At 38.3% G+C, this 14480-nt stretch overlaps 1 protein-coding gene across 1 annotated transcript in view; it reads right to left on the bottom strand.

Moving 5' to 3' along the window:
* The window catches only part of PTH2R (parathyroid hormone 2 receptor), a 51055-nt gene that overhangs the window by 16691 nt on the left and 19884 nt on the right, over positions 1–14480 (bottom strand). Inside the window, exons 6-7 of the mRNA XM_032594495.1 lie at positions 11548–11608; positions 3674–3740 (exon numbers count right to left, since the gene is read on the bottom strand). Of these exons, the coding sequence (XP_032450386.1) occupies positions 3674–3740; positions 11548–11608 (128 nt within the window). The remainder of the gene's footprint in view (positions 1–3673; positions 3741–11547; positions 11609–14480) is intronic.

Raw genomic sequence — 14480 nt, 5'->3', positions numbered from 1 at the left:
TTCCAGTATCCAAAGCCAGAATTAAGTGAGGGATCCAACCTATATTTAAAATTCTTGGCAAAGAATTTCTGATAGCGTATATGGAGCATATCTAATTACATAAAACCCTGCCACATGCAATGCAAGTTTGAAAAACAAATATTTTATCCAAAGTTAATATATAAAAACTATAAATATTGCCTTAAAAATTGAAAGAACTTTTTCCCATAAATTCAAGAAACAATCTTGACACGTTTTGGAGTGCAAGTGACAAGAACATGGTCAAAACCATGCTTAGTCTCATTTTGTCACACTATCTGTGACCTTTATCTGTGTGGACTCTAGTTACCTTCTCTGGAAATGAAAAGGTTACAGGAAATGCAGAGGTTCTGTAATTACACAGCACTTTGCTTGGTGCTCTCATTTCACTTCTTGCCTCTTACCAGTTCCCCAGGGCATCTACTTCGCACACAGTTTTATTTTTTCAACAAATATTTATTGAGTGGCCACTCTGCACCAGGAAACCTGCTAGGCACTAGAAATATAGAAGTTGAGGGAAAATATGGTTCTTGATCACATAATCCTTGTAGCTTAGAGGGCAAGATGGACGCTCAACAATTAGGAGCTTCATACATTGTGATGATCTTGAGAAGGAAAAAAACCTCACCTTGCTCTGTGGGTTATGACAGGTGTGACCTAATTTAGACTGGCGGCATCAAGGAGGCCACAATGAAGAAGTGGCATTTAAAGTGAGGAATGGAAGAAAGCACATCCCCACCTTCCAGGGGTACAGAGCAGAATGTGGGAAAGCCCTGAGGAGGCAGAGGTGGACAAGTTCAAGGATCTGAAAGGAAAACAATGTGGCTGAGGTACTGCATGTAAATGGTGCAGGCACGAGTGACCGGGGGCTTCTCTAGACTATCAGGAATGTTAGATTTTATTATACGTGCAAGGAGTTCATTGGGTAGAGACAGTGGGCCTGAAGTTAGAATCCCCACTTACTAGCCACTTACTCCATCACTTACTAGCTGTGTGACCTCGGGCAGTTTCCTCTTCTAGAAGATTAGATAAATCTATGTAAATAAAGCACTTAAAACAGTGCCCACTGCAAGGTAAGCACTGTGCACTGTTTGCTGTTATTTGTCATGCTTCCCAGCTTCAGGACACTGAGGAGCTGAGAGGAGGGAGCCTTGTCACTCAGAACACGAGGACGAGGTTCAGGCACACCTCTTTCCTTACAGACTGGTTCTACAGTGAAATGAGAGGATCTTAAAGGGAACTGTGATAACTGAATTGTAATACTAAAACAAAATGGTCGCTCAAAGAACACAAAGCTTCTCTTGAATCTTCTCTGATTCATGAGAATAAATGGGTGTTGTGATATTGGAAAAACATTTAAGAATTCTTGCTTTGGAGCTGTCATAATTTTAGTTCGAGAATATGAAAGTGGCTTCCCCCTAAGTTTTCTTCAAAATGCATTGAGTGTACCATCATTTCTAGCTCTCTTTCCCCAATGGGGAATCTTCTAAGAACCTCCATAATCACCTAACTTTACTGTTTTACTTTTCAGTTTAGAAACCTCAGCAAATAAACTTCTCATCCATGTTGACAATGTAACTAAGATCTGCAAACAAACAAACACAAAAACACAAAGCTTTGGCTAAAAAATCAATGGTTTTGGGGGTGCCTGGGTGGCTCAGTTGGTTAAGCATCCCACTTTGTCCCAGTCGGTTAAGCGTTCCCAGATCAGGTCATGATCTCACAGTTTGTGAGTTGGAGCCCTGGTCAGGCTCTGTGCTGACAGCCTGGAGCCTGCTTTGGATTCTGCATCTCCCTCTGTCTCTGCCCCTCCCCTGCTTGTGCGCTCTCTCTCTCTTTCTCTCTCTAAAATATAAATAAACATTAAAAAAATTTTAAATCAACGGTTTCAATGGAAGACGTCCTATGATTTACTTTTCTCCACTGTCCTCTGCTTCAGTTATTCATTTTGCGAGGACCTCTTAGACTTTTCACAGGTCTTTTCTTTCCAGCAAATGAAAACTCACACTTGATGTTCTTAAACTCACCTACATTTTCATATAATGTTTAATTATCTCTTATTTCACAATTCTAGTACAAAGCACTGAAGACACTAAAAGTAAGAAGACCCCTTAAAAAAGAGGATGGTAAGTGATGGATGAGCGAACCCAGTAGAGGAGGAACTAGGAGGAAAGAAAATGAAAGGTGGGGAAGCACAGATGAGGATAGAGTATTAACGGATAAAAGGGAAATCAGAGTGGTAAACACCAGACCCTACTTCATAAAGTTAATTTGTATCTTTAACTTCATTCATGTTCCCCCAGGGATATAGTTTATCACCAAATGGTTTGATGGGGTGGTTTATCCCCAGACTAAGAAAGCAGCCCTTCATTAGAATTAAAATTAAATGATAAGAGTTTATAAATGTAAGTTGTTCATTCATTTACCCACAGTCCGTTTATAGCTTCTCCTATGACATAGAATCTGTTCTACTTTGCTAATATGCTGTTTTCTCAAGGATACAAACCGGCTTCTCTAAAAGTGTTCTACATTTTATATCCCCCATAAGCACTTACACCAATGGGCTTTTGAAATGAAGAGTCCTTTTCAATCTTTTCTATTTTTCTTTCTGCATTTTTCCTATGAGATAAACAAGCTTTTCTCTGAGTCTGGATAAATACTACAAAACCTCAGTCCCATTAATAGCTGTCCCTCTGTATCCAGTGTGGCAACATAATGACAAACTGGGTGATGCATTGTGCTACAGAAAACAAAATGAGAAAAGTAAGAAACTGGAGAACAAAGAAAGACAAAAAAAAGAAAATCATTAAGAATTAGACTCCTACATTACTTTCAAATGATTTAACAGTTAATATGGGAACATAAGTCATTGTATTAAGATGTTTATAATCTTGAATTAACACAAGAAACATGAGATGGTATAATTTCTTCATCAAACCACAGAGAAGCGATAAAGCCTTCAAGGGAAGTCAAGAGTAAACATTTTGGTGAGTTTTGTCAGACACAAAGAAGTGTAACTTTGTTTTCTTTCACAACACAGATATAATACACCCGTGAAATATTATAGGCAGATAAGGTCCATGCAATACACATTGCCTACTCCAGTCTTTTTCTATTACATATCAGACAGGATTCTGTGGAATATGTCTTCACATAGCATCCTCTTAACTACTGGAAGACATTATGCCAAGGAAGAGGTTTAGTCAATGCTTTATAATGAAGCGTCCTATCATTTTTCTTTCTCCCAGTAATTCCTCTGTTCTCCCACTATTTGTCCTCTCCTCCTGACCTACTTACTACCAAGTGATCAGAACAGTAAAGTGGAGCTATAATATAACAGATGTAAAGAAAGAAGAGTTTTAGGACCTTCCAACTCCTTGAACATGTAAATGGTCACAGATATCTTGAAGCCCTGGAATTTAACCATGTGCTAGCTGATTAAAGCAAGGTCTGTGCTTTCTGCATAGATCTCAGCATCAGCCACAAGTACTGGTATGATCCTAGCCCAGACTCTCCTAACAGCTATTGCTGTAATGTGCGAGTCTCCTAAACCTTTGTAGAAGAAAGAGACAGACACACTCTCTCTCAGTTTTAGCAGCAGCTTAATTATGCATCCTATTCCTTTCTTTCTACTACACAGGCTTTTTACACTCACCCCGATAGCTGCTAAGATTGGAGCTTGATAAATCCACTTGATGTTTCCAGCACTAAGTTCCCAGCATCTGAGATATGAAAAGAATTTTCATGAATAAATTGACAAGCAAATAGGCAGTGAGAACCAAGTAGCATTTTAAGTTTTACTGAACATTCCTGTCCCAAGCTTTTTTTTTAATGTTTATTTATTTTTGAGAGGGAGAGACAGAATGCAAGCAGGGGAGGGGCAGAGAGAGAGGGAGACACAAATCTGAAGCAGGCTCCAGGCTCTGAGCTATCAGCATAGAGCCTGATGTGGGGCTTGAACTCACCAACTGTGAGATCATGACCTGAGCCAAAGTTGGATGTTTAACCAACTGAGCCACCCAGGCGCACCCCCCCCCCCCCCCCGTCCCAAGCTTTTGATTGAAAGATAAGTAGACACACACACACACACACACACACACACACACACACACACATCTCATTAAATACCCAAACTAGTGAAAAAATGTGTAATGGGTCTTGGTTTCCATACGATGAACTGTGGAGCATTATAAATATTGTTTAATTTTATATCAACAAGAGTCAAAACCACAGTTCCAGAGCCACAAAAAATTATTGTCTTCTAAATGTGGTACACCTGATACTTCATTTTCTTATCACTAGAATGAGAAAGTCTTCTCACTTCCAAAAGTTTCAGCAATTCTGTAACTCCACATGCTGTAGAATACTGACAATAATGTGAATCATTCTTATCCATCGAAATGCAATATAAAGCTGACAGTGGGTGGCTCAATCAGTTAAGCATCCAACTTTGGCTCACGTTACCGGCTCTCGCAGTTCGTGAGTCTGAGTCCCAAGCTGGGCTCTGTGCTGACAGCTCAGAGCCTGGAGCCTGCTTTGAATTCTGTGTCTCCCTCTCTCTCTGTCTCTCCCCTGCTCATGCTCTTTCTCTCTCAAAAATAAACATTAAAAAAAAAACTGACAGTAATGCAAATGATCCTTGTTGACAGATATGCATTAGAAAACTAGAAGCAAGTGATTTTTATACATAGAAATGAAAACTAGTTGTGTTTGGTGGAATATGATTGATTATTGCCTTATGAAGACTGAATTTTTGCATGTATTTATAAATTTATTTCAGTGTTCATTTTGCTAAATATAAGCGTGTGATTCCTATATTTCTTCTTTGAACCAGTTATAACATCTTACTGGTTCCCTCATTAATTAGTGAGTTAAAAGATCTTTGACAATGCTCATTTTACATTAGCATAAAATCCATGATTTTATCTTTGACTGTAAAAAGCTTGTTTTTAGCAGTACTTAATAAAAACACTATATGATACTTGTTATGTTTATCTTCTGCTCAACTGCCATCCCAACTAGAATTTAGTTTCTACATGAACAGGGAACGTTTTTCTTATTTTCTGATGTAGTATAAGTGCCTATAATAATATGGAGCATGTAGGTAGCTGACAAATATTTTTTGGATTGAATTGAATTGAAAGTAAGTTCACTCAGTCTCACCCAGGCTGGTTTGGGATTGGGTGAAATTGGAATAAATGGAACAGTGTTGAGAAAAACTAATTCTGCTTGAAACTTTAATGTAGCACTTTAAACAGTTTTTATACATTAAAGATACATGACTCAAAGCTCCTCTCTTGGGTTCTTTCTCCTTAGGAAACACCTAGCATCAATTGTAGGGACAATAAATGAAATTATATAAAAAATATTAGGGATATAAGGATAATTTTTTAATTCTAGATGATAAACTTATCAAAAAGTTACTTTTAAATTAATGAATAAGTTATGGATAATACAAAGCAATTTCAACTACCCCTTGAAGGTAAAACATTTTCAGTATATATGTAATGACCATATAGTTTTAAATTTTAACATTTTCATACAGGTGATACATTCCCATTTGAAAAATCAAACTATATGAAAAGACAGCCATTGAGACATCTCAGTTCTTCCCATCTTCCTGTTTTCCTCTGCCCATCTCTCTCCGTATACATCACATCTTTTATTACTTTATTGTATATGTTTCTAGTGTTTTCTTATGCATATTCAAATCCAAATATTATATTTTATTTTCCCCTACCCTATGAAAAGTGCAACGTATACTCTGTTCTGCAGCTGGCTCTTTCCTTTTAACAGTACATTTTTTATTTCTTTTCCTATCGGTACCAAGACAGCTCAGTAGCACAGCATTCCATTAGAAAGATGTACCACAGTAGAATCAACTAGACCCCAAGACCAAAGTATAATCCTGACCCTGATACACTGCAATCTGCAGAATCAATGGATTTGAAGTTTGAATAACATGGAAATCAAAGACAGGGAGATTTTGCACTCGCACATTATTAAACCTTTCCTAGCATTATTTGCATGCATGTATTTTTCACGTTATTCAACCATACAGGAAAGATAAGTGTGACTGAGTTGTGCAGAATGTCTATCATGCTACCCGAAAAACGCTTCCTACTAAATGGAAAGTGGCATATATTGTATGAATATAAATTGAACACTGATTCACTAGCTGCAAGGCTCTTGAATTCTGTAAATTTTCTTTTTGCTTTGACTTTTGGTAATATCTCCACAATCTTCTTTCTTTGCCTCAATGACATTTCATCACGGTGTCTCCTAACACACTTCAGTTCAGTTGTACAATTGCAGCTCTATAAAATACTTCTATTTGGAACTAGGTCAAAACCAGCTACCTCTAGAAACAGGAAAAACTTGACTTTGATAATTTTCAATGTCAAAGTTTCAAATTCACCCTTTGATATGAAAGGCAACTGAGATGTCACATTTTTTTTTTAAGAAAACACTATTAATCCTTGCTTTTCATTCATTCATTCCTCAATGTCCCAGCTCATGCTGTGTTTGTTAACATGGCTCAGAAACTACCCTCTGTTCAGACTTCACAAATTAAATTTTAACACTCTCAAAAATGCGGAAATGAATGTAACTAAAAATGCAGTTCTGAGTAGTGAGCATGAGGCACAAGGGTCTGACTAGAAACTAGGAACTAGGACTTCCTGGAGCCAGAACCGGGAATAGGAGAGGCACTGTTCTGCCAGAACAGATCCAGGGAGTTGTGCTGACCGAACACCACATTGTACCCACAACTCACAATGTGACAAGAGCAGGGGAAGTGCAGAAGCCCTGGGAACCATGCAGATTTCCTCGAAATGGTAGAAGCTATCTTTCTTGGTCCTTTGCACCACTGGGTCCCACCTTGCCTGTTGGCATCTCATCTCCTTTGAATGAGCAGGGAGAAGGTAATAAGGTAGCTAATGGGGGGGGGGGGTTGCTTTCATTAAGTAAAAAGAAAGAGAAACAAATATACTCACTTTTTAAGCTCACTTGTCCAATCAAAACTACTCAATTTTCTTACCCTAGCTTAGCCAAATAACTTTTGATAGAATTTTAGAACTGTAAGACTTCCTTTGTGTATTCAGTAGCATTTAGAGGATCTTCCAAAACTGAGTCTGGTCGGCTTACCTCTAATAGGCAAGGCTACAGAGAAAATCAGAGTTCTAGCTTTGGAAGGCCAGATTAGAAAAAAGAAGAATCTCAAATATTAGAGACAGGAGCAGAGATCCCATTCATCCTTTGAGGATGCCCCAAGCTGGCTCCAAAGCTGAACTTTGTGGCAGAGCACTCTCTGTAGGTCAGATTATCCTCAAGAAAACCGACAAAAACTTTCTATCCAGAGACAAGCTGAATTTCATGAAAAATCAAGTTAGGCAACTTTGAAATCATGCTATGTATGTGATAATACAGTTTTATTTTATATGCAAAATAAATATAAAATGACCCCTTAACCCAATTATCACGTTCAGATCAGGACACTATAAAATTCAAAATTTTATTCTGAGTAAGGCAGGAATAAATGTTTTGCACAGAGGAGTCATATGATCTAACTTATATTTAATTTTTTGGCATTAATTCAACTGTTTCAGAGCAATATTCAGTATCAGTTGTACTTTTTGAAACATTGTATACCTAAAGGATGTTTTGCCTCAAAAACAATAGACATATAATTTTTTTTCTTAAAAAAATAAATATGACTGTTAATGGTGTATGATTCAGTTTATGATTTTCAAGAAAGAATAAAAGATCGCTAAGAAAACTAATTATCTAATTCAATATAAAATGTATTGTGAATATTTTTGCTTGCTTTCTATGCTCAAGGCTTGGAATATCTGTTGAACGGATGAATGAGTCAAAATTGCTACAGGCTGACCGTAGTTTTGGAGATGTAACCTGATGTCTCTGGGAGGCACTTTATTCATCTCTCAAATGAGAGGATTGAACGAAAAAATACCTTAGGATCTATTTTCTCTAAAATTCCAAATCTAAGTTATATGGTTACACATCTCAGGGTAAAATTATTTAGCATTATTTAGTACCTCTTTGCTGACTCAACCCACCCCGCAAGAAATCAAATAGCAGACACTGTAAGTTTTCTTTGACATTTCCAGTATCATCGTATACATATAGCAATGATAATGCTGATAACATTAACCCTCAATTATTAGCAAATTTAATGTTTGCATAGAAGTTGGAGTTTACAAAGCCCTTTCATAAACGGGCTCTCATCTGATTTTCAAATCTACCCCCTGTAGACTCACAACCTTACTCATCACCAAGAATATTTTCATTTTACAAATGGGAAGTCTGAGGCTAAGGGAAATGGCCACAAATAACAAACGGACGAGAAAATGCATCTCCTGGTAACTCACAGTTTGCATCAAGTCAGACTTTATCTTGCTCAAGAGACACTTAGCAAATGGAGGAAAGTGGCCAAATAGATCCATAACAACTGATCAGCAAGCATTGAAGAGTTCTCTATTATAAAACAGAGACATTCACTCCTACCCGTTTGTAATTCATAGTTTTTTTTTTCAAATCTGACAGTTATACATGCACATCAAGAGAAATAAGATAGTATGTAAGAAAGGGAAAATAACAGAATATACATACAAAATGCTACAGGAATTTGATAAGGAAGATTTTACATGGTGGGATAGTGAGTTCAAACATACTGAAGTTGCAGACTACTTGTAGTTATGGTTTTCCTTTCTGAACACCATGAAATGTAGATTTAATCGTATCACGTGAATGAGAGAAACATGTGCTAGTAAATAGCTCTGTATGTTTACGTACAACACCGATGCCCCAGCATGAGCTCATACCTTGCAAAAAAATGTGAACTATTAAAAAGTCCATCATAGGCGATGAATTATTTCTGATTTAGAGAATAGAACTACAAGTGGTAGAAGGACAAAATGCAGATATGATGAAGGCATGAAAAACTGCCCAGGGTACAATGGGCATTGTCCCCTCTGCATCCCTCATTACCAGAGGTGTTGAAGCAACTGAAGGGTGAGCAGCTGTCAGTGAAATGTAAAAGGAATCCCTCTACAACACTCCTCCCCCACAGAAAATAAAAATACCACTAGTCTTAAAAGAAACATCTACTCTGCTCATGGTATTTATTGAGAGCCTCTGGAGCCCAACTGTCTAGACAAATTCCTTCTCTACCACTTGTGGCTGTGCAATGTTGGGTACAACTATTCTGGCCTCAGTCTCATAGAGTTGTTATGAAGTTCAATTAAACTAATAGTTACAGAACCCCTAGAAAGTGCCTGGAATGTGGGTATCATTCAAAAATTCTAGCTACTGGAGTGCCTAGGTGGCTCAGTCAGTTAAGCATCTGACTGCTGATTTCAGCTCGTGTCATGATGTCACGATTTGTGAGATCGAGCCCTGCGTTGGGCTCGCCCTAACAACATGGAAACTGCTTAGGATTCTCTCTCTCCCTCTCTCTCTCTGCCCCTCTCCCCACTCCCCTCAAAATAAGTAAATAATTTTTTTAAAAAATGCTAGCTGTCATCTTTATTATTACTTTTCTCCCATTTTTCCTTTCATGCTGGTAATGATCTTTATAAAATGCAAATCTGTTGTCATTGTCACTGAAAGGAAAAAAAAAGAAAACAACCATCCTAATGTAACCTATAAAGATCTGGAAGATGTGGCCCCATCTCTTCTCCAGCCTCATTTTTAAGCTCTAACTTTAGCAGAATCAAGGCTCCGCTGGCTTGATAGGATAAAGGCCATCAGTTAGGATTAATAAAAACATAAGTCCTGCTTTCTAATGGAATAACATAACAAAAACATTATTTTTGGTCAGACATTACATATAGGTATAAATTAATGAAATAAGGGAATAATACTTGCTAATAAGTATTTAGTACTTACTATTCCAAACTCTATTCCAAAACTATAGGTATTTTACATACATTCCCATTCAATCTTACAACAATGCCGTGAAGAGTAATATTCATTTTACCTGCACTTCATTGATGAGAGAGGCCAGGTAGTACATCTGTTGTCACAGACCAACAAGTAGTAGAACAGGCCTGTGAGTTACCTGCACCTGAACCCTTCCTCATCATGTCCGCATTTAGTGCCTGTCAGCTACCAGGCTGTGCTAAGCGTTTTGTCTGTATTAATGTCATGTATACATTATTATCTCTGTTTTATATTAAGAAACGGATGTACAAAGAGGTCATGTGTGTTTCCCATGGTCTTGAAGCTAACAGCAGCTAAACCAACATTTGAACTCAGGTCTGTGTAAGTCTAAAAATAAGGTCTTTTACCATCATTCACCATCACTGCACTGTACTTTAAAATGCTACTTCAGGGGCACCTGCATGGCTCAGTTGATTAAGCATTGGACTTCATTCAGCTCAAGTCACGATCTCATAGTTCATGAGTTCAAGTTCCACATTGGGCTCACTGCTGTCAGCACATAGCCTGCTTCAGATCCTCTGTCTTCCTCTCTCTCTGCCCCTCCCTCATGCACTCGCACACTCTCTCTCTCTCTCTCTCTCTCTCTCTCTCTCTCAAATAAACATTAAATAATAATAATAATAATAATAATAATAAATAATAATAATAAAATGATACTTCAAATTAGTCCCAGGCTACTTGGTAATCCTAGTGAATCACTTCCAATGTGCATTTATTTTTTGAAAACATTTAATTATGCTATAAAAGACCAAAAAAACCCAAACGGGTTGGATGAAACCCATAGTTTGCATCAAATAGAGATAAGTATGTAATAAGTGGAGCCCATGCATGTTAAACATAAGTATAACTGGGCACTATATATTCATGATACACCATATATATGAGACACAAAATACCCCTGATAGACAGGAAGTGCTCAATACCCTTGACATCTTAATTCCACCACTGATTGGTGAAACCCGTGCCCATGTATTTTTTGCCCAAGGAACACAAATAAAACCCAAAGCTGTTTAGCAGGCTAACTGGCCAGCTATAACTATGACCAAGTATACTTTCTTCTCATCAATACGAAAAAGCAATTGTGTGTCATTGGCCCAGGGCACCTTCTGTCTGTGGGTCTCCTTGCTGCAACCACATCTCTGGTCTTCAAAACCACACCATCAAGTGGGGACGGCTGACATGGACAGATTGAGAGAGGAGATCTGAATATTGCCTATCCCATGACTCATGTGGTGCGATCCTTCCACATGCTTGCACCATTATCTTAAGCATGTTAACTTACCTATCTCCTTCCCCTTGAATTCTTACAATATGTTTTAAAATGATATTACAAACCAGAGAGGTCAAGCATCCTAATCTGGTCTGTGAGTCTTTCTGTCCCAAGACCTCTGGGATGGATAGCTTGCTGGTAATGTATCAAAGGCTATAATTCCACCAAGGTAATTTCCTACATGATGTCCATAAAAGGAAATGTGGTCCACAACAGCAGCCAGTGTAAATTCCAGGCAGGAAGACTGAGTCTTAGGAAATTTTAGGCTCTCTCTTTACCTCTTCTTTTTCACTCACCTTGCGTCAGCCAGAGTTGCTCGCGCCACAGCCCAGGCTGCAACAAATGCTGCCGGGAACCCTGTAATCAAAAAGGGATTCAGGGACCATACTTGCTTTAAGATTAAAGGAATTTTTAATCTCATACTCAGCACACATAAAAATATACTACTAAAAGTTGAGAGAGGAAAATAGACATGAAAAAATATGGGTATATCAACACAAAATTCTTCTTAGTTTTCCTCTTGACCCCCCTGAGAAATGAGCCAGGTACATTGCTGTCATTTGCCCCTGAGAGTGTGAAGATTTGAAGGTTGGCCCAATGTCCCCTTGAGGGATGTAGGATCAAGCCATATGGGGAGGGGACAGAAGTTCCTGGAGTCAGAAGCAGGTAGCAGTTGGAGCTTTGGACTTTGATTCTTGCCAAACTGGTAGCTACAAGCCTTCACGGAGGAATGAAGCCACAGACTTCATGAGATGCTACAGGGAGGCTATTATTGTAAAAAATTAGAGCTTTGCCATTCTAAATGTGCAAGCCATTAGAGAAGCTATACTAGGAAGTTTTAATCTGTGTAGCCTCTTCTTTTGAGGGGGGTTCATGTTGGCTCAAGACAAGCATATGTATGCATTAAGACCATAGCGAAGGATGAACCCTATGTTACTTTGAGGCTTTGAGCGCTGAAATATGTGTCCTTCATAAATGATAAACACCTCGTGAGCTTGCAATGTCAAATCTATTACACTGACTTTCCACAAGTGTATAAAGTGTGCCCACAGTAAAGGCTGACTGTTCAGTCCATGTTATAGTTGATTAGACTCTGACATCACAAAAAAAATCGCAAACCATAACTTTTATGGAACATGACAAAACAGGACCAAAGGCTTGGATGGACAGCTTCTCATTCTGTGGAATTTATGAAAGTGGTTTGAAGAAAGGAAAGACAGAGCATAATGAAAACATTGCAGAAGTTAGGAAGCACTTTACAAGGGGAGAGAAAAAGTTTTAATCTAACTTAGGACATTTTTATTAAACACAATATTAAATTCTTTACTTTTAAAAACACATTTGTGGGGCGCCTGGGTGGCGCAGTCGGTTAAGCGTCCGACTTCAGCCAGGTCACGATCTCGCGGTCCGTGAGTTCGAGCCCCGCATCGGGCTCTGGGCTGATGGCTCAGAGCCTGGAGCATGTTTCCGATTCTGTGTCTCCCTCTCTCTCTGCCCCTCCCCCGTTCATGCTCTGTCTTTCTCTGTCCCAAAAATAAATAAACGTTGAAAAAAAAAATTTTTAAAAACACATTTGTAATTTTTTGAGTTTTCCTTTTTAGCAAAAAAGTGAAAAAGAATAGGTTCAGATGAAGAAAAATGCCATTAAAAGTGAAAATAAGATGGTGCCCTGTAATAGAGAAAGTTTTGGCCTCCCTGGTGATCATCTCATTGAATTTAACCTCAGCACTGCAGCCTGACTGTGTGGTTATTTAATTTTATAACTCCGTTTTCCAATTTTATTTATTGCTTGCATACAACATCTAAATTTCAAATTCTATGTTCCAGAAAATTGTTTTTATCAAAATAGATCTACCCAGGGGGCACCTGGGTGGCTCAATCGGTTAAGCTTCCAACTTCAGCTCAGCTCGTGATCTCATGGTTGGCAAGTTCGAGCTCTGCGTCAGGCTCTGTGCTGACAGTTCAGAGCCTGGAGTCTGCTTGGGATTCTATGTCTCCATCTCTCTCTCTCTGTCCCTCCCCTGCTCACGCTCTGTCTCTTTATCTCTTTCTCAAAAATAAATAAACAAAAAAAAATAGATCTACCCAATTCTGATTATTTCTTAGGTTCAGTTCACATATTTTATCTATCTTTCCATCCATCTATCTACTCATCTACCTATCCATCCATCCATCCATCCATCCATCCAACCATCCTTCCAACCATCCACCCAGTAAGCATTTATTAAGTGCCCATGTATGTGTCAAGGATTATTCTACTTTCAGAAAATAAAACAATAAACAGATCAACAATATTCCCATTTTTCTGAGGCATATTCTGTAGGGAGATGCAAAATCAATAACATAACGTCAGTTATCAGTCAGCACCCTGAGGAGGAAACAAGAATGATGCTGTGTAATGAAGACAGCCTGGCCCCTTCTGCCAGGGTGGTTCAAAGAGCCCTGACATAGCTCTCTTTACGGTTCTGCTGCCTTGGCTATTTTAAAAAAGTGTCTGCCTTTTATCAGAATTTTCACATTTTCTCATTTACAGGTCTTTATCTTTTGCTTCCTTTACAGTCTCCCAATTAAGCAATTTCCTGAATAAAGTTCTATACACATTGATCAAGGGTGATTGAGCTGGAAATCTGCTTTAGATGATCATTATAACAAATATCTTCTATCAGACACTATGTCTTCATGAAATTACTTTTCTCTTCCTCTTGGAAGATTCTCACTCACAAAGCTAGCACAGAGGCAACCATGGAGGAAAAAAGAATTGAAACCATTTTTGGGATTTAAGGATTTTTGATTACCAATCTTGGTATCACATCATTACATAATTGGGAACACATAAGTATAGAGGAAAATGCTTGAAATTTAGATGTTATTTTGAGTCTGAATGCCAATTTAAGTAAATTTACTGTAAATTCAAATGTTACTCAATATATACATTTACCTTGAGAGCTGAGTAATCTTCATAAAATGTCAGTATAAATAAGTGACTCTGAGAGGGAAGCAATCTCTGGTCTAAAAATAAGTAAACACAGGGGTGGAGGGCGCTTGGGTGGTTCAGTAGGTTGAGTATCTGACTCTTGATTTCAGCTCAGGTTCTTGAGTTCAAGCTCAAGGTTCCTGAGTTCAGCTCACAGTTCTTGAGTTCAAGCCCTGCATTGGGCTCTATGCTGACAGTGCAGAGCCTGCTTATGATTCTCTCTCCCTCCCTTTCTCTCTGCCCCTCCCCGCTCAT

The sequence above is a fragment of the Lynx canadensis genome, chromosome C1 (genome assembly GCF_007474595.2).
Source record: "Lynx canadensis isolate LIC74 chromosome C1, mLynCan4.pri.v2, whole genome shotgun sequence".
NCBI lineage: Eukaryota > Metazoa > Chordata > Mammalia > Carnivora > Felidae > Lynx > Lynx canadensis.
The sequence above is the reverse complement of the archived record's forward strand: the minus strand, read 5'-3'. Positions and strand labels throughout refer to the sequence as shown.